Source organism: Festucalex cinctus, chromosome 8 (genome assembly GCF_051991245.1).
Source record: "Festucalex cinctus isolate MCC-2025b chromosome 8, RoL_Fcin_1.0, whole genome shotgun sequence".
NCBI classification, from domain to species: Eukaryota; Metazoa; Chordata; class Actinopteri; order Syngnathiformes; family Syngnathidae; genus Festucalex; species Festucalex cinctus.
This window is the reverse complement of record NC_135418.1, coordinates 25,263,722-25,283,348: the sequence shown is the minus strand read 5'-3', so window position 1 is coordinate 25,283,348 and position 19,627 is coordinate 25,263,722. Positions and strand designations below refer to the sequence as shown.

The 19,627-nt window shown below is 40.4% G+C and overlaps 1 protein-coding gene across 1 annotated transcript; it reads right to left on the bottom strand.

Moving 5' to 3' along the window:
- Positions 1–397: 397 nt before the first annotated feature.
- ece1 (endothelin converting enzyme 1) lies at positions 398–16,097 on the bottom strand. Its single transcript, XM_077530748.1, has 18 exons — positions 15,656–16,097; positions 11,934–12,072; positions 10,001–10,213; positions 9,794–9,918; positions 9,427–9,573; positions 9,273–9,338; positions 8,218–8,406; positions 7,421–7,563; positions 7,140–7,254; positions 5,414–5,524; positions 5,245–5,343; positions 5,024–5,101; positions 4,843–4,946; positions 4,540–4,650; positions 3,831–3,898; positions 3,401–3,591; positions 3,185–3,280; positions 398–2,948 (listed from the first exon to the last, which is right to left on the bottom strand). Exons 1-18 carry the CDS (start codon positions 15,782–15,784, stop codon positions 2,772–2,774), a joined length of 2,301 nt encoding a protein of 766 aa, XP_077386874.1. The 5' UTR covers positions 15,785–16,097; the 3' UTR covers positions 398–2,771.
- Between the last annotated feature and the right edge of the window lie 3,530 nt (positions 16,098–19,627).

Genomic DNA, 19,627 nt, shown 5'->3' with positions numbered 1-19,627 from the left:
CCACATTTTCAATAAAGTAAAATAGCACTGGATTGTATGAAATAAAAAAAGTGAATGTGAATAAATGGTAATTTTCCATTATTGTACATTAGCACAAGCCAAAAGTCACAACAATGATGTATTTGTTATGCAATCATACTTTTTGAAGCCTTTTGGCTACCTTTTTCTATATTTAGTACTTTACCGGTTACTTTACACTATTGTTACAGTCAATAATTCACCTTTTCTTGGATTACTACATTTTATTGTACTAAAAATGATTCAATTGGTGCCAAATTAGCATTTATTAATTACAACCACCTCATTTAATTTTTAATCTGTCAGCAAATTACAGTGAAAGGAATATGACATGATACAATAAACGTGTATCCACCTGTTGAAGAAAAATGGGCAAAAATACGTTTTCTAATAATTTTATTATACAAAATAATTTTGACACATAAAGGCTTAAGTGGTACAAATTGATCTGTTTTGGTTGTGAGTGCCGCTCTATTATTTCTGTATGTGTTCAAATCAGTCCAAAATTGGCTTTGTCTTTAAAATATGTCTCAAAGTTCAGCTTACATTCTCCCAATAAAATATATAACGGCCTGACAGCGCTGTACCAGCCCCACCCCTCCCCAAACAGTGCAGTTTTGCCCTCAATATTTGCATTAGACATTCTATTCATTCTGTATATGGCTTTTAAATCCTTTTTAAGTGGACTTTCATATCATATTTCCATAGGTAAAACAACAACAACAAAAACAAACCTATCCTGAATACAGTGCCATGTAAAAATGTTGTGTAAATAATACAATCCAGTGGTACCTTGAGATACAGAAGAGAATCGAAATGCAATTGATCCACTGTAGCTCACCCCCAACCACACACACACAAAAAAACATTTGTAGGAAAAATAGCTCTCTTTGATATTTATTAAATTTATACTGTAATAACATGTTACGCTTGTAAAATGGTGACTATTGATGCAAAATGTTAGCATTAGTATTTCAATGGCCAAATGAAAATGAACATGAAAAAAAAAAAAAAAAAAAGTATTTCAATGGCATTTTCCATTACCGTATGTGATAGCATTAAACTGGCGGGTCGATTGTTTAGTTGCTTTAAATACAGAGGATACAACAATACAAGAATTCCAACAGTTATTCTGTATTTTATGTTTAGTTTGACAGTCCACTTCAATTGGGAGTGGAATTAATCAGCTTTGAAGCCTTTTTTTTTTTTTTTTTTTGAGAATTGTTCACTACCTGCCAAATTGCTGCATGTTGTCAGAGTTTATGGCTACCAAACAGCTCCTGTCTCTAAAGTTGCATTTCCAAGTCGAGGCAAAAATAAATAAATAATAATAATAATAAAAAAAAAAAAAGTCCAAATGCCGGCTCGTATCATGAAAACTCGGGTAGCTCGTATCTCAAGGCACCGCTCTAAAAGTGAAAGGAAGCACAGAAGGGTTTCCCAAATTTAGGTTATCGAGTATTAATCACACCATTTCTTATCAAAGGGATTTTGATTCCTGTTTACTGCCGTAGATTCATACAGTACATACACGTATATGTTACGGCAATATGTGCTGTAGACTACATTGCTAGCTTACAAAATTTGGGAAACCCTGGCACAGGGTGACAGAAAGAAGAAAAAGCAGCTCAATGTGACTGTCACTCAATGTGACATTCTGTACTACCGGCAGTTTACAAGACATGACAGTTATTCCCTCAACTTCAAAAACACCAGTGTTCCAAAAATTAAAAGCACGTTTAGCTCAGCGGTCCTTAAAGGGACATATTATGGAAAATCATTATTACTACTGAATGGTTCGTATAGAAATATTTTGGCCTATGGAGTGGTTGTCCACCCATCAAGTATGAAATGAAACACCCAAGTAAATCTTGCTATCTGCCTATTTGTAATGATGTGTCTGGTTTGTAACAGCTCCAAAATTGAGTTTCTCCAACCATGGCATGATCAGCTAGGCTAACAGATCCAGGGCCACCTTCGAGCGACTGCACTGTCTGTGAAACTCTCACAGTTTGGCTTGATTACATAATAATCACATGCAAGTGATGAGTTCGAGTGCCCCTTTCAAGCACAATGCTGAAACACTACCATACGGAAACATCCACATCTCCCATGGGTGTCACGCCCCTGCTATCGTGTCAAAGCCAAAAGGTAAGCAGAGCTGCGCTGAGCTTTGTTGGATGGCTTCTGATGAGCAGTGCATACTCGATTGCTCTGTGACTTTGTCGAGGCGGTGGGAGGATATTTATGGTTTTAGTGATGCATCCATGCTCCACATACAGTGTAGTGTATGAAGTGCTGCCTCCATGAGTGAAAATACTTTTGCCCCCTCCGCCCTTAAACGCTTCTACAGCCTTAAGTAGAAGAAGGTAAGAAATCGCTAGTACCCTGCCTGGTTGTCACAGCAATGAAAACCAGACTTGCCATTGGCCCAGCAGTATATGGGGCGGAGTTTAAAGTCACTCATTTGAAGGCCAGCCCCTTAAACGGACTTAAAAACGTGTGTAATAATTGTTGATCTTTGGGGTATTTCTTACAAGAACATGTCACAGACATGTTTTTAAGACACATGGGAACGTGTGAAGGAAAAAAAAAACCCATCAGACTTGCTAGAGCAATCCTCCACACAAAGCACAAAGTCTAGTTTGTGACATATGTTGACGGGCATCGAGTGGTTCTTAGTGGTTCTTCCGGCCAGTCAACCTCCACAGTCACTTTCCCCTTTTCCCCCTTCTGCTGTCCACTCTGCGGCATTACCAAAGCTTGCACTTGTGCTTGGGGTTCATGGGCGTGTTTGCTTTGCAGCCAAAGTGCTTGGAGAACTCGTGCGAGTTGGAGACGGTCCCGATGACTCGGAATCTGGACGGGCTGTGCGGGTCGGTGAGGACGCCCTCATGCGAGCTCTCGGGCGTCCTCACGGTGCACCACACCTGATGGGGAAAAAAAAAGAAGGCTCATGTAAAACTGCTGATGACATTCTGGCAAGGGCTTACAGTGTGATCAGACGGTTACAACAGACAGTCTGGAAGTGGAAGAGTCACAGAAAGTGAAGAAACTCAAATGGGACGTTTCACTACATGGAAAAAGTTGCCCAAGATGGGTCAATACACATTTGAAGTATAGTAGTTCAAAGTGTGCCTTAACAGATTAAAAACATGCTACAAACCTGTGCAAATGCAACAAAAAACAGTTGGTGGTTGGTCATTCCCAGAGCTGGCAGTGTGGCTTCCTCACCATTCCTTTTGATCCAGTTCATGTAAGCCTTGCAGGGGAGACAGACCATCATGTTACACAAGTTGGACACTGACATCCAGAGAGGTAGGTGCGAATTTTGTGTTTAGCAATAGAGCTCAATTAGTAGTAAACTGTTGAACGTTTGAACCTCATAGGCAGCTTTGAGTCCCCCGTTGTCGGCGATGTTCTCTCCCAACGTGTGGCGACCATTCAGGGGCTCCTGGTTGATGCTGTAGTTGCCGTACTGCTCCACCATACACTCTGTTTGCTTCTTGAAGGCCTCCACAGATGAGTTCTTCCACCAAGAGCGCAAATTGCCATCTTTGTCGAATTCCCTCCCTTTATTTGCATAAAATCAGGACGGGTCACTGAAAATATTCAACCGTCATCTGTAACAGTAAACCCCTGCGGATGGGGACTGAGCCCTGCTGCGAACTGATAGAAAAATGCAATTGACTACATTTTTCATATTATGCAGGGCTTTTGGAAAGAAAAATCCAAATATTTGGAGAATTACCAGTACTGGATTTGATTTTATTATCCGTATTTGAAACTATGAAAGACAAATGATTGCCAACCTTGGTCATCAAAAGCGTGAGTCAGTTCATGCCCCATGACCACTCCGATTCCACCAAAGTTAAAAGCTCTGGAACAAAAAAAGTAGCATGATGAGGATGGAGATGATCACCACAGGACAAGCAATGGAACATTAGCATTAGAATTAGCATTGATGTTCGGGGTGTACCCCGCCTACTGCCCGAAGCCAGCTGGGATAGGCTCCAGCACCCCACGCGACCCTTGTGAGGAGCAAGCGGTTAAGAAAATGGATGGATGGATGGATGGATGGATGTTAGTATTCCCATTCATGCAAGGAAGGCAGTCACTTTCTTTTTGCTCTGATCCTCTCCCTCCCCATCCTTATCTCCCTGCTTGCTGACTTTTGGCGTCTCATCTTGAAGAATTGATTACCAATTTGGCTAATTGTTGCCCACCGAGAGCCACATGCAGAGAGCTATTCGAAATTATTGTCGTCCTGCTCCCGAAACAATCATTATCCGGACCTTTCCCCTGTTTGAGAACTACTGCATCTGGATGCTTGTGTGTCCTTATCGCCATCTCCTCTCCTTCCTGTGTCCTGATTAGGCAGCTAAAGATTGTCTCAACAGAAATGAGACAATATGCTCTGGCGTACCAGCTGATACACTCTGACATGCACGTCCATTCACAAAAACATACTGCACACACAACCCTATTATCGCCACCTTCTCCTCCAAATTCAAGACTCACTTGGGCCAGTGGCGGCTGTAGAACGGCATTTGGAGAATTCCCGCCGGCAAAACAATCTCATTCTTGGTGGGGTTGTAATAGGCATTCACAGTTGGAGGGGTCATGCTCCACCTGCAAAAAAACACAAAATGACGGTGACACATTTAGTGCCAGCTCAGCTTTACAGTAGTGCCTTGAGATGCAAGTGACCTGACTTAAGAGCCCCTTTGGCCCCTTCCTCTCAGTGTTCAGCACTTTGTTGTTAAAGTAGTCGATATATAAAGTTGAGCTGAGGAGCCCCCTTGGACGAGCAGAGACACTCACTGATTTCTGTTTGGAGTTTTTCTCAGCTGGTCTGCTGTCACCCTGGCGGAGAAGTTGTAGTACTGCATGACGTTCTGGAAGTAGAGATCCGACACTACCTCGAACTGCAAAGAGAAAGTTTGGTTGTTTTGATGAGGCAAAGTGTCACGTGGTTGATTTGAATGTGACCACATTTACTTACGTCATTGAACACTTTGTCCAGCTTAGTGGCGTTCATGATGAATTCTGGATAGCCCACCATGTCATAAATCGCATCTGCCTGTATAAAAAAAAATATATATATATATGTATATATATATATATATAATAAATGAATAACAACAGTGGATAATTTTACGCATGAGGGCGCAGTGATGTGCCCCAACCCAATCTTTCAATGGTCTGTGATCTTTGCCCTCCCACCTTCTCTTTCGCCGTCTTTTTTGTGTCATCGTCCATCCAGCTCACATACTTTAGGCTCTCCTCAAACGCTCTTTTAATGTCGCCGACCATGTCCTCAGCCTGCGGACGGGACAGATGGGGACAGTGAGAAGAGCGCCATCTCACGCTGGACCAGCACTTACGCACTCACGGTGGCCTTGCTATCGTCGGCGAAGGTGGCCTTGACGAACATGGCGCCCAGAGCGAAGCCCAGGCCGCTGTCTGTGTCGCTGACGCACAGCTTCCAGCGAGGAGTGCAGCTCTGCAACGTCGTCAGAAGCAGCAGCAAGTTTGATGATTGGGAACGTAAGACTGACGTCAGTGTTAATGTCGGTAGTTCACTTAGTCTGAGTAATTTTAACCATGTGTGACAAGTGGCTTTTAAGTGAGAATTCTTCTCGGAACTGTTCTAAATGGGGGGGGAGATTGACTAATGGATTTGATTAAGGTGACCATTCAGCTAAGATAGCCTGTTTTTTTAACTCAAAAATTCTACGTATTTTTTTTTTTTAAATCAGGAAAGATTGGCTTACAGGTTTCCCCCAGTGCTTTATAAGGCTCACGTTCCTTTAAATGGCACCGTCGAGGTTCATTGACGGGGAGCCAACACAATAGAAGCAATGCTGTTAACAAGGAATCTTCTTCGCAATTTTCTTCACACACACAAGAAGGATTGCTCTATGTGACAGAAAGAACCCTCCTGATTTTAGAAGTTGTGAGGATGACACTCACACACTTTTATATCATTGCCTCATTTGCTTGCAACGACCATGACCGACTTTTGTTCAGTCCTTTTTGTCCATTCATCTGAGCGTAATGTGCGTGTGTGTGCGTGTAGGTGGTGAAAACAGAAGCCGTTGTCAAACGGGAAACACATGAGGCTTTATGTTGATACTTATACTAATTCCACAGCATGTCGCTCTGCGTAGCCCTGAAAGCAGAGTACATGCACGAACAATTGGTCCTAATTTGAGCATTTGCCCTGCCTTGCTATCAAAGCCAATTCCTGATTGTCCGCTTCCCGATTGTCTGATGTCTGAAATATTTATCCTGTAAAATTTGTGCACCAGTGCTGCTTTTTCTTCTTTCTGTCACACACAAAATAAATGTGACCACAGACTATCAAGCAATATAAACTACATGTGTTTTCATTTTAACAAAGAAACATAAATAATAATAAATAATCTTATTTTATTGACTCCTCATCATGTGTGGGGTATATCTCACATTCTAAAAATAGGTTAAGAAGATAAAAAATATATAATGTGTGTTTCCCCCACTTGTGGTACAATCAAAATGAGTTACTGTTAAATCAGGGGCAAATATACGCTGGTGGAGCACTGCACATTAAGAGATCAGGTGAAGAGGAAAGATGTGGACAAAAGTGGCTGCACGCATACATACAGTAGATAAGCAGTCATGGGTCTAAAGAATGAGTTAATGGAAGGTCCTGTGGTAACATAAGTCTCAGCTGCACCGTCGCATAAAACTCACATACACGTTGTCTTTGTTATTACAGCTTGACCCGCTTGAAAAACAAACAGGATCTCACCCTGATAAACGCTAACAGGTCGCCTGCACTTATTCCATGTTTCTCCCCTCCCCTACGTCAAAAAAACACAGCAATCCACTCGAGGGCCGAGCTATTTCCTGTGTAGTACTGCAGCAAAGCATAACACCGCAAAAGTTTCTCCCAGCATGACTGTGATTTTTTTTTGCGTGTTCATTTTCACTGTGTTTAAAGGTAGTGACTTATTTTGGCTGTGTCTTATTCACTGTAGTTCCACAAATAGCGGGCCTTGTGTTTGTATGAGCGTAAAGTAAAACTGGAAAAAGCGGACTATAATGAAGAGAAAAAAAAACTGATCCATGCTCACCTTCTTAGTTCCATACATGACCTCGAGGAGGCGCTGCTCGGCATCCTGAAACCTCCGGTCCAAGATGGACACCATCTTCCTTACCACTTTCATGATCATGAAGTTGTTGAGAAGGCTGGAAAGCAGACACGGTCACTGGGTAGTGAAAACTACTACAAATATGCAGGGGTTCATTCACTGTATTCATTTGCTCTCACACACCTTCGTAGCTTGACTATTTTTTTTTGTGACAAATTAAGAACAAGCGTCTTCATTTGACAAGTGAAGGAGGGGAATCATACCTTTTATTGGTGTTTGTTATGAGGTCCGACACATTCTGGAGATACTCTGTGGCATAAACGACCACCGGCTCTGACTCGTTGATAGGCACCGGAGCGAACACCTCGTTGAGGTAAGGGATCCAGTCCACTGCAGGAGCCAGACTCTGCACACAAAAAGTTCAAAATCAGGAAGTGGATGGAGGGGTCTCAAATCATCTTTCACCACTGAAATACATGGAAATGCCATTAATTTATTAAAGTGCCTCAAAAAAAACACCAACAAAAATATTTCTAACATGTATCTGCACTCCACAGTATTGCATTTGATAGAAAACATAAAGCAATAACACAATTAAACAATGTTTAAAAAAACAAAAAAAACGTTTTAAGCATCATGGTAATTCAATGCACATTGTGCTGCTCATTGCGCATGTCTTGGCCACTGGGGAGCGGTATTATACAAACTGCACATACTGTAGATTTGATGAGGAAACAGAAGATTGCAATATTTGTTGCATGTTGTGTCTGCATGTGTTTCTACTGCTTGTTTTCTCATCTAAGTTGTTAAAAAGTTTATAATTGCCGTAACATCAATGCTAGTGTCGCTAGCTCATCTATGGTGTGTTGCATAGTGGACATGTTTTGGATAAATACAAAGATATAATTCTCTTTTTTGAAGAATTGTTTACTGTTTACCAAATTGCTGCTTGAAAATCTGATGAGCAATCGTGAAAAACTCATACAAGTTCAAGTCACTCATAAATGGAGGTACCAGTGTATGTTTTCTTATCGTAGTCTACCAACTAGCTCAAACTAACCTTCAGGTCTTTGGCCTCCATCTTGTGGTAGATGAGCTCCTCATCCCGTCTTTTCTCCAGGGGCACCGTGATGTTCGCCAGGGCCGTTTCAAAGTCTAAAATCTCTCCCATGAGCAGACGAGACGTCTCCTCAGAGCCCCCCAGCAGAACTCCTAACTCCACCAGGAAGTTCTGGTATGCTGTCAGATACTGCAAAGAGAGGCAAAGCAGTAAGTGTCGGTATAGAGGGAAACAAATGAATTAACAAGGTAATCCTCAGCTATGTGAATTCAATCACCAGCAGATTCCATCCACATTGCATGAGTCAATTTCTTTTTTTCTAAAAATTTGAAATTTAATTTATGTCTTAACACGTGTGATTTATGGATGGACATGTATTGTTGCTCATTTGTATTTGAAATGTGTCATTAATAAAAGAACTAAGAACTAAAACTTAACTGTACCCACTTTTTATAGTATTTTTCCCATAGATGACATCATGACAATCTACAAAAATTCCTAATAAAAAAGATTAATAAACTCCAAAGAAATAATATCCATCCATTTTCAACTCAGCTAGGCTGCTTCTAGAAGAAAAATACATACGTACATAAAAAAAAATATATTTGTGATTTAAGACTTATTTGTATTTTACTGCATATAAACATGAGATATATTATTTATAATAATTAAAGTTCTTAGTGACACTGTCAAGACGGGTAGTCATGTAATACAAAGTGTTGACTTGACATGCGGGTTTAATTTGTTCTATGACAAACGTACGCATAATCTCAAATCCTCTTTCCCCAATGAAATGACTGGAAATGCCATAAAAAAATTAATTAATAAAAATACAACAAACATTTATGTCATGTGTTTTTTAAATAAGAAAGATAGTATTGTAATATTGTAATTTACAACAACACAGAAATGACTAATAAATAATAAATAAAATGTATAGACATTTAATACTTTTTGATATATTTTTTGCTTCAGTTAAGTTGATAGTGCTTTTTTTTCCTCGTGCATTGTCACTAATTGATTAATTAATTTGTATGGAAAGTGAAACAGCATACCTTTTCATTGGCTGTTTTGTTGAGGTAGTAATCCCGTGAAGGGAGTCCCAGGCTGGATTGATCCACCTACATCATCAAAAGAAACCTCATTAGTGTCAGAGCACCAACACACAGAGTGAGAGGCATTATCAGAATCAGTGCCCGGTCCGCTCACCTGGATGATGTTACTGGAGGAGTTCTTGGAGTCGGTACTGACAAACACGGTGAAGAATGGCGAGGTGCGGTAGTTTGCTGACACTGCACGGAGGACTTCCTGGAAGTTGTCTTTGTCCCAGGGTCCAGTCAGAGCCCACCCTCCCATCTAGAAGATGTAGTAGAATGTGATGTTAACAGAGTAGCTGAAAACTATCGGGCAGGTATGCTAACCACTCTTCCACACTGCTGCACAGCAGTCATCGCCAATGTTCCAAACTTGTTTAATTGTAAAACATTGAACACTACCTGTGAAACAATAGCAAGGGGTTGGTTTTAACCACACATGAAGTAGTTATCTCAAATAAAAGTGAAACGCCATCATATACCTGCGTGATGAGTTCCTGCAATGGCTTTGCTCCCAACTCCTCGATCTTTGTCTCGTTCATGCAGGCCTGATAGTAACGCTGGGCCTTCTCCTCTGCTTGACTCAGATCTTTCATCGTCGTGTTCTCTGCTCAAATCACGACCAAAAATAAATCGTACCGCGGCAATGCAATGACAAAGAAACATCAATCAACTGTTACGACACTCACCCAATAATTGCTTCATCACAAGCATGTTGCGCTCCCACAAGGTGCTGAAAGAGCCCCAGCGGGACTTGCCTTCAGGAAGGTGGTTGTTCTTCATCCAGCCCCCGCAGGCATAGTTGTAGAAGTCGTGGCAAGGGTCCACAGAGCGGTCCAGGGCGGACATGACGGCGCTGGCCACAGTGATGCATGGCTCGGTCAGGCAAACACCCGGATGTGCTGTAGAGGAGAACAAAAGCGGGTCAAACATCACATTATTATGACATTTTTGAGTAACGCCGTGAATAATGGAAAAATATTTGAAAAGCTGGGCATCGATGCATGTGGCTTCGGGGGAGCATCTGGAAAGTATCATTTTTGACGGGCTCGAGCCAACATGAAAATCCTGAAAGGAACACTCTCCCGTCATAAAAAGTCAGTTTTAATAATTATTCACATTTTAAAGACTGACAGATTAGAGACTCTCGGACACCTCTTCACAGTGCATATTGAGACAATCGGTAGAACGAAGACTTCCTGGTCTTCCTGTGTCTAGTATTAAAAGCCTACAGCAAGACTATTTACTAGGACTGGAAAAAAAATGGTCATATTACTAGCACCTTCTTATTAAATTGGTATGTGAACACAACCACTCACCCTGTTGTTTGCATTCAGATGGTTATGGATGTAGGGGTAGTTAAATTGGGATTATTTAGCATTTTGCACATGAAACCATTCAAAAACACAAACTGAACAAAAACTCTCTTACTGTTCTCTTAATATGCCCTTACACAACTATGGGATTTTCACAAAAAGGCATCCTCATAGCCTTTAAGACGTGGGACAGGGACAGAGACAGAGATCTGCCAAGCAAGAAGTTAGCACCCCGAAGAGAATTCATCCCTGTTCCTTCCATTATGCCACCGTACGTCGTGACATACGCACTTGTGAATGGCAGGAAGTGGCATGAGGCTTCCCATGGCACCTCAGAGGAAAACCAACATACGAAATGGCTCATCCACAAGCTTTTTTGTCGGGATATAGAAGCTCACGGGAGAGGCTATGAAGGTGTTGTTGGGAAGCAGAGCTCAAGGTGTGGCTGCAGTTTTTCCACACAATCTCCCCCTCAAAAACAATTGTGTGAATGGGATTATTTTTGCTTTTTTTTTCCCCAAGCTGCCCTCAGTTAAATTTAGGTGCTGATTGACCATGCTATTGTGTTTGTTTTTGGTATATCAAAAATGTTAATAGGTCTATGTGACAGACAGCTTGTCTCCAAACCAAACCAAACTATCATGTACTGCATTGCTTTTGCTTGTCATCTGTATTCGGTTGGCAAGCCACTTTGTGATTCATGGTGAATAACGTTATATGAACGGATAGGTTGTGCCAATTTTACTTTGGGTTTAGCTCCATTGACAAAAAAAAAGAAAAAAAAAGTGCAAATAATGCTAAAAAATGTAATGGGCATCCAACCGTCCATTCATTTTCTTAACCGCTTTTCCTCACAAGGTTCGCAGGGGTGCTGGAGCCTATCCCAGCTGGCTTCGGGCAGTAGGTTGGGTATACCCTGAACTGGTTGCCAGCCAATCCAGGATGGAATGAGCATCATGTTAATAATTCCTTGAGCATTCATTAAAACCCCTTAAAATTCAGATGGTCTGTGGCGGGCAAACATTCTTAAAAAATATATATAAACTATGCCGATACTCTAAATGGTTCAGGAACAGCTTCAAACTTACTGTGAATGCAATTTATTTTTAAAGCATTTTCGGCAAAATTGCTCGTACGATAAGGGGTTAACTAAGAATCCTTCTTTAGTGTGCGAAATTGATTAAGACAAAATGGAATGCGCTAAACATGACGCCATTTGTGGCGTATCAAGTCTACGGCACAACTCCTCCAGATACTGTTTTCTACCTCAATGTGTTCTGGATGCTGAGCAAAAATAAGTACTCACTCTGCCGGTAGAAGACGGCGGTTGTGATGAGCGATACGAACAGGCCCGCAGACAGCACACACACCAGACACAGGAGCTGCCTCTCCCTCTGCGTTTTCTCAGGCCAACACGAGAAACCACAGCCCTGCCGGAGAGTCACCTGTGCAAACATTAACACCTTTTTACAGGGGGCATATTATGGAAAATTGAATATTTTATTTTTTACATACAAATGCAGCACGTGTTCCCTAGACATTCCCGATTCGTTCCTCACGTTTTCACCTATCCGCTATTATTCGGTGAAAAAACTCACCTTTTTGAGGTTTTGTTCTCAGGCCAATGTGTTGTCTACTATAAAAGTATTACTTTGGCAGCATCTTGTTGCATTTTGGTGTCAAGGAACTATGTTGAAGTGAGATGAGCAACTTCATTTGCTGCTTTGCTGCCATCTTGTGGCATCCAGCCCATCCATTTTCTGTACCACTTATATTTGTACCCAAGAAGTGTTTTTTAACTAAATATTTATTATAGTTATGGCTTTATTATGTCATTATGCTCGGTTAGTGATCTACTACAGCGTGTTCTGAACCCTGTATCAAGACCAAACCTGAGGAACTTGCATAAGATTAAGGCTTTTCAAAGAAGTACAAAAAAAAAAAAAAGTATATTAGACTCATTGAAAACACAATGTTGACCTGTAAAGTCAAAGATCCCTGGAAGAGTTACAAGATAATTGAGCATCTCCTCTCCACATGCGCAGAGACAATAACATTTTTTGTTAACATACCCGCAACGTAACCTAAAGACCAACCACCAAACAGTATGACGGGGGTGGCTTAATTTCAGGGTTAGGTTAAATTCCAATAAATTTGAGTGTTGGATCAATTTGTTCACTACAGGAGAGTTGCCAAACCGCAGCTCTCATTGAACAGCTCCGACCGCAACGTGACAGCAAGTCATCCTGTTGAAGCTGATTCCACTGTGCATATATCGCATATAAAACAATCCAGCTTGCTCTCTTTTCAATCAGATTAGCCCAAGTTAATGTGGCCGTGTTGAGCACCAAAGCCGCAGCATTGCTTAATCACTCGGTTTGGACTCAAACTCAGTTTAGCAGAGAGAAAAGGCCACAAAGGAGAACTTTCTACTACATTTTGAAAAACCTCAGTGAAATAATCTACAGTAAAGTCAAATACTCACTTTGGCCTCTCAAATATCACAAACTTACTCTGCTGAACAATGTCAGCTACATAATGTGAGGTCTTCAAACGAATGCTTTAAAAAAAAAGTTGCTTTTATTGTAGCAAACAATAGTGTAAGGGTGTTACACCATCTGGCAGGTTCAAAGGGCATTTCCTCCATGAGACCATGACCTAGAGAAACACTAAATCACGTAGAACTAAACTTTTACTGTTCATGTATTTGTGTATGAAATGTATCTATAACTATAATGCAAATTATACAGGCTGGACCCTATTTTCTATACATAGGGTTTGCATATTTGATACCTGGGGTATCTGAAACATAAAAAAAAAAATAATAATAATACATTTTACATTTTGCTATATAGAGAAACTTATGGCCCACCCCGTCTGAATAGGAGTTGTACTGTATAGTAATTGGCAACAAGGAAATATACTGAAGTTTTCAAAATGAGTCTGAATTGTATCGGGATCATAATTTGTAGGACGGTAATATTTACACTTGAAACTATTAATGTAGGCGGTCCCAAGCCTAGATAAAAACGGGTGAGTCAGGAACGGCATCTTGCATTCAAAACTGATCATCAATATTAGTCCAGGTACACACAAAAAGAGAATCCGGTTGTTTTTTTCCCCAATTCCCACCCTCCCGACCAAGGGCATGAAACACCCGACAATCCCATGTCTTACACGATTGTTTTATAAGATTATACTTATGTCTGTGTGAGGCGTATTAGGACTGGTGTTGTCCGATTTACAGAGTCCAAAACGAGTTGGGGCAGACAATCTTCAATAACGAACGTTTTCAATATTTATTACCAAAAATCCTCACGTGTGTGAGGAAAGCCGTCGTCTACCAAGCCGGTTGACTCCACACTCACAGATCGAGACGTTACGGAATGTAACCAATCAAACGAGCTCCCTAACTGACAAACAAGGAAGCGGCAGTAAATAAAACAAAGGAATGTCCCACCCGACGGGACACAAAGCAGTATGGATAATGGATTGATGGCACAATTGGTTTTCTGGTTACATTATGACTTAAAAATACAAAGACTAGAGAGACTAAATACCATGAGCATAACTATGGAGAGCCAAGTTAGTGATTTTTCTCTCTGCATATTTAATTTATCAGGTTACTTCCTTGTATGTAAAAGAAAGCAAGATGACCCATGGTCTACCATGACATTCTTCGGCACAAGGAATGTTGGCAAGCAGGCTACTTGCTGGAAACAAAGCTAAATGGTAACAATAGGACCGATAACACAAAGGAAATAACTTTTCACTATTCTGCTTCTGAAAATGAAAAAATAAATAAATGAGTCATAAATCAACCTAAAATGCCGCTGAGCATTATAAATGTGACACTATGATAAAAAAATAAAATGCTAGACAATGTACTGTAAGTCCCTTAATGTGCAGATTGTGTGGCTTTTACCAGAAAAGTGCACCGTTTTTGTCCCATTTCACAGTTTATTCTCTCACCCTTCAAGCTTGAGTGACACTGTTTTAGTTTTAACAGTTAAAAAAAAAAGAAAAAAAAAAAAAAAAAAAAAAAAAAGAAGAAATCTTACAACACAATCCTGCAGTTTGGTGTTGACAGGTGGACAGGAAGCATGTGTTTAGCAGCTTGGCTTCAGATGTGGGTTTGGCAAAGGCATATGATAATGTTGCTTTTGAGCGTCAATGTACGGTAGGTTACCTCGAATGTTCACATACACACACAAAAAAAACATTGTAATATTGCAGTACTATTATTTAATACTCCAAGAAATCAAAACTTGTGAAATGCATGTAAATACCTTAATCTGAGCATGTTTAACCTTTTGGATCAACAAACCCAGACTACTGGATGGAAAACCAAATTCCTCTGGCATATACACACTTCCAGCCACCGAACATGCTCTCGCCTCTATGGTTGATTGTAACATTAATCCACAAGAGAAGAAAGAAAGCAAGGTACCGGGGAGCGTTTTTAGTATAAGTGTCTCTTTGCTTTCTGATCAAAGTCGGCTAATTGATTAAAGACTATTCAGATGGGTTGAGTGTTTGTAGGTTTCATTCACTACATAAAAAATGACAACCAGACAAATTTGCAAATAACATGGGACCAGATAAGAGTTAGCCTAGCTTCTATGTCTTGTTCTTGGTATTTCCCGGCAGTCTGGCTGGCCTGTGGCAGCATTTTGCCTATCTAGATCTTGGTACAACATAAGAGATCTGGTTTGGAGTGAGATGTCAAAAATTGGTTTGGAATTGGCTTAACAGAGGGTTAATTTAACATAAAGCCAAGAAGTCAACAATTAATCAAATAAAAGCAAAACATACAGCATAAAGTTAGCTCCCCTGCAAGGCAAGGCTAACCTCTGAGGCACAAAAAAAAAAAAAAATCATTCCCTTCCAATCTCAATGGAACGGTTTAAAAATTAGAACGTGACTTGTGGTTGACTTCCTGACAATTTGTGTTTTATGGGTTTTCCCAGATGATCCAAACAAAACATTAAAAGCCTGTCAAGTGAAATGTTGTTGATGACGCCTTACCCGCATAGGTCCTGACTGGTAGACGTCATCAGCGCCAGAGTCCACCAGGTCTTCCTCGTCCAGCGTGGCTCTCTTGTATGAAGACATCTGAAAAGTCAGATGCACAAAAGAGTCCCTGAGTGCCTCCATGCTGCTTCTTCCTACCCCCTTCAGCTGTCTACTCCTCGGTGATGTTTGGAGATTCGGGTTTCACCCCGGCGTCCATTGCAAGTGAGAGATCTGGTCGGTCCGGTCCAGCTCGACTGACACCAATGCGTATTTCAAAGGCATCCCCCGCCAGTTCCCATAACTGCTGACGCCGCACCTCACACACAATAACACCCCCCCTAAATCCTTGAGAGTTCTCCTCTCTTATCACTTGCTGGTTCTACCTGGTGCAGGGGGAAGCGGAACCAGTTGAAAAACAGGCTGGAGTGGTGACTGTGACTTGTGTGTGTGCACATTCCCAGAAAGATTTGGGCAGGCGCAGGCCACACCTCGTCTCTTTCTATAGGACAAGACACTGAGAAGGAGGCGCCCCAGGGAAGCATGTTCGCCTCCCACGTCATGCTTGCTCCCGGTAATCGACACCTGATAGGTTCTGAGGTCTCGTCTCCTCTTTAAAGCGTCATCGCCGGCCCCCACTGATGTCGCTTTCTTTTTTTCCAGGTCAAACTGATTTTAGCAAAATATATTCATGTTAGAATGAGAATCATCTACTACCTATGTATGTTAAAAACACAAAGAAATTGTCTGTAATAGTTGGAGTCACTCTGAAGTAAGAGAACTAAACCAACATTTAGTGTGCTTCAAAATTCAGACAAACAATGTTCCAAAACTAGAGCTCTATTAAAATAACTTTGCTATCATTAATGGTCAATTAGTACAGTCCCCTCCAAAAGTATTGGACCGGCAAGGTTAAGTCCTTTTGTTGATGTTGTATACTGAAGATGTTTGGTTTTCAGATCTAAAGATGAATTATGAGACAAAAGTTCAGCTTTTATTTCATTATCTACATGTGTTAAACAAGTCAGGACAGAGTGTTGATTTGTTTGAAGCCGCCGACTTGAGCAAAAGTATTGGAACAGGCATTATTCAATTAACTTAAAATAAATACTATTTAATATCTGTTGGCATAACACTTACTTGCAAAAAACTGCATCAAGCTTGTGACCCATTGATTACACCAGACTTTTGCATTCTTTATTTGTAATGCTTTTCCGGGCCTCTACTGCAGTCAATTTTAGTTCTTGTTTTGTTCTTCAGGAGGTAGTTTTCCCGATTAGATTGGATTTAGATCGATTTTTCTGTAAATTGTTAGAGAAAATGGGTTTGTGGACTTCAGAATTCATTCTGTTGTTACCGTCATGAGTTCATGAAAGACATCAAGAAAGACACTGAGCCTGTTCCAGAAACAGCCATGCAAGCCCAAGCATGGTGGAGATAATGTCATAGCATTATCTCCACCATGCATCACAGATGAGCTTATGTGTTTTTGGATCCTTTCTTCCCTCCACTCTTTCGTCCTTCCAACATGTTGGTTAATCTCAGCCTCATCAGTCCATAAAACTTTGTTCTGAAACTTTTGGGGTACCACTTTGCAAAATCCAATCTGGCCTTCAGATTCTTTTTGCTGATGAATGGTTTGCAATCTTGCAGTACAGCACAGCTGGTATATTTCTTCTCTCAAAGTGTTCTTTCAACAGTGGATGGTCATACCTTCACCTCTGCCCCTGTGGAGATTGACAGTAATGACTGCTGTCTTTGGGAGTTTGTTCACAGCTCTGGCAAGGTTTCTCTCATCATCCGCTGTTGATACCTTTGGCCAACCTGTTCAATGTCTGTTTCTCAGTACAGCAGGAGCTTTAGGACATTTCAAATTGTTGTATTGGCTATGCCCACTGACACTGTTTGAGCAGTAGCTGTGATTGATTTTCCCTCTTCTCTCAGCTTCAAATTATTTTGCTTTTCTCCCAGAGTTAGCTCCCTTGTCTTCACAGCAAATGCAGTTTTCACAGGTGAAATCCAAAGCCAACACCAAGCACGATCTGATGTTCAAGCAATCAATATAAAAGATGACACATGTTCCAATACTTTTGCTCAAACAAAATGTGCTCTGTCCTGAGCGCTTTAACATCTTTAGATGTAAATACCATGAAATAAAACCTGGAATTCTGAACTTTTGTCTAATATTCATCTTTTGTTCTAAAACTCAAATGTCTTCAGTAGGGGTGTTAAAAAAACATCGATTCGGCGATATATCGCGATACTATATCGCGCGATTCTCGAATCGATAATAATCGGCAGAATCGATTTCTTTTTTTTTTTTTTTTTTTTTTTTTTTTTTTTTTTTTTTTTTTTTTTTTTTTTAAGGATTCACACCTTGAGCATGGAAGAATGTTATATGAACGGAACATTAAGCCTTAATATTTTATTTTAATGCTGTTCAAACATGAAACAGATTACAACCTCTATAAGACTGAAATTTCAGATAAATAAATAATACATTTTCATATAAATCTTACACTCTACAAGCTTACTGATTAGTATTTTCTAAATTTGAATGAAAAAAAAATCGCAACAATCGACTTATAAATTCGTATCGGGATTAATCGGTATCGAATCGAATCGTGACCTGTGAATCGTGATACGAATCGAATCGTCAGGTACTAGGCAATTCACACCCCTAGTCTTCAGTATACAACACTAACGAATCGACCTTGTCATCCCAATACTTTTGGAAAGGACTCAAAAATATTTATAACTGCAAACCGTGATAAATAGTTCGTCACAGAACCTGGCTTTCTTGGGACTAATCCTCAAAATAATGATCAAATGATCAAAGAATAAAAACTTCTCAGCAGTCAACCATCTCTGAGGTTACCTGCTTCCCGTATTTGGGCGACTTCTCTACCTGAAATTTTACACGAGGCGCATGTATGCTAAAAAAATATGCAATGCTAAAATGTAAACTTTTTTTTAACGGATTAATTGACTCTACATTAACATTCCTATGTGAGGAAAAATGTGAAATAGAACAACTTGGACTTAGGATGATCCACTGTAAATGAAGTCTGAGCCATCTCGTCTGGTTCCCATCTAAACAAGCTTGTAACCCAGTAACCCAATATGTTTACTTGACCCAGACAGCTACCTGTAAACCACAAAGGACACACGCTCGCACACCCCTGATTTGTTGCTCTCCATTGCTTGCTTCAAATAAACACAGGAGAACGGCCGTTTGACATTCCAGGCAAAGAAAGAGAGCCATTTAATTGCTTTTTTTTTTCCTGGAAAGATGACGCAAGTACCAACAACACCAGGTGGAAAGAGCTCAAAATGTTCACGATTCCAAAGGTTAACGTGAATATGCCTCTTCGCAGAACAACAATTGTAATGTTTTTAACTTTGCAGCCAGCCACAAAACCACATTGCATTTGTCAGTTCATGAAAAGTTTATGGATGAAGACCATGTTGTTGTACATTGCACACTTCTCAGGAACGCAACTTGAGGCACAGTCAACTGCTGACTAACGTAGGAACCCTCCTTTGGCTTTCCAAACAATGACAGGCACGTTTGTGAGAAAAATATGCTGGGACACGGTATGGCAGCAACCAATATGAGAAAGTAAAATTTAACTTTTTTTTTTTTTTGTACCACTTTGGGACTAATCATTAATGCTACTGGCCAGTGTCTTGTTCTAGAACTGGAATATTTTATTTAGAATGCCTGAGGTTAGGTGTTTGTTTTGTTTTGTTTTGTTTGGAAGCTTTTGTTTCATTCTAGTGAGGTGGGTTGTGGTTAGCACTTCTGCTCAGGAGAGCTATGTGGTGTGGGGTGTGTAAAGGCAGATTCCCTCCTGATCTGCTCGCAAAACAGTTGGGGACGACAATTGTAAATGTTCAATATTTATGATCACAAATCCTTACAAAAATAAAATGCCAATCATAAAAATAACAATGATACAAGTCTGCTATCAGATAAGCCAACAA

Coding starts and splice junctions, on each gene's coding strand:
- ece1 (XM_077530748.1), bottom strand. CDS start 15,784: ATGGAGGCACTCAGGGACTCTTTTGTGCATCTGACTTTTCAGATGTCT. Junction 4,947..5,023: donor TGGACAAAGTGTTCAATGAC/GTAAGTAAATGT, acceptor TTCTCTTTGCAG/TTCGAGGTAGTGTCGGATCT. Junction 2,949..3,184: donor TTTTTGTTGCATTTGCACAG/GTTTGTAGCATG, acceptor TTTCCCCATCAG/GTGTGGTGCACCGTGAGGAC.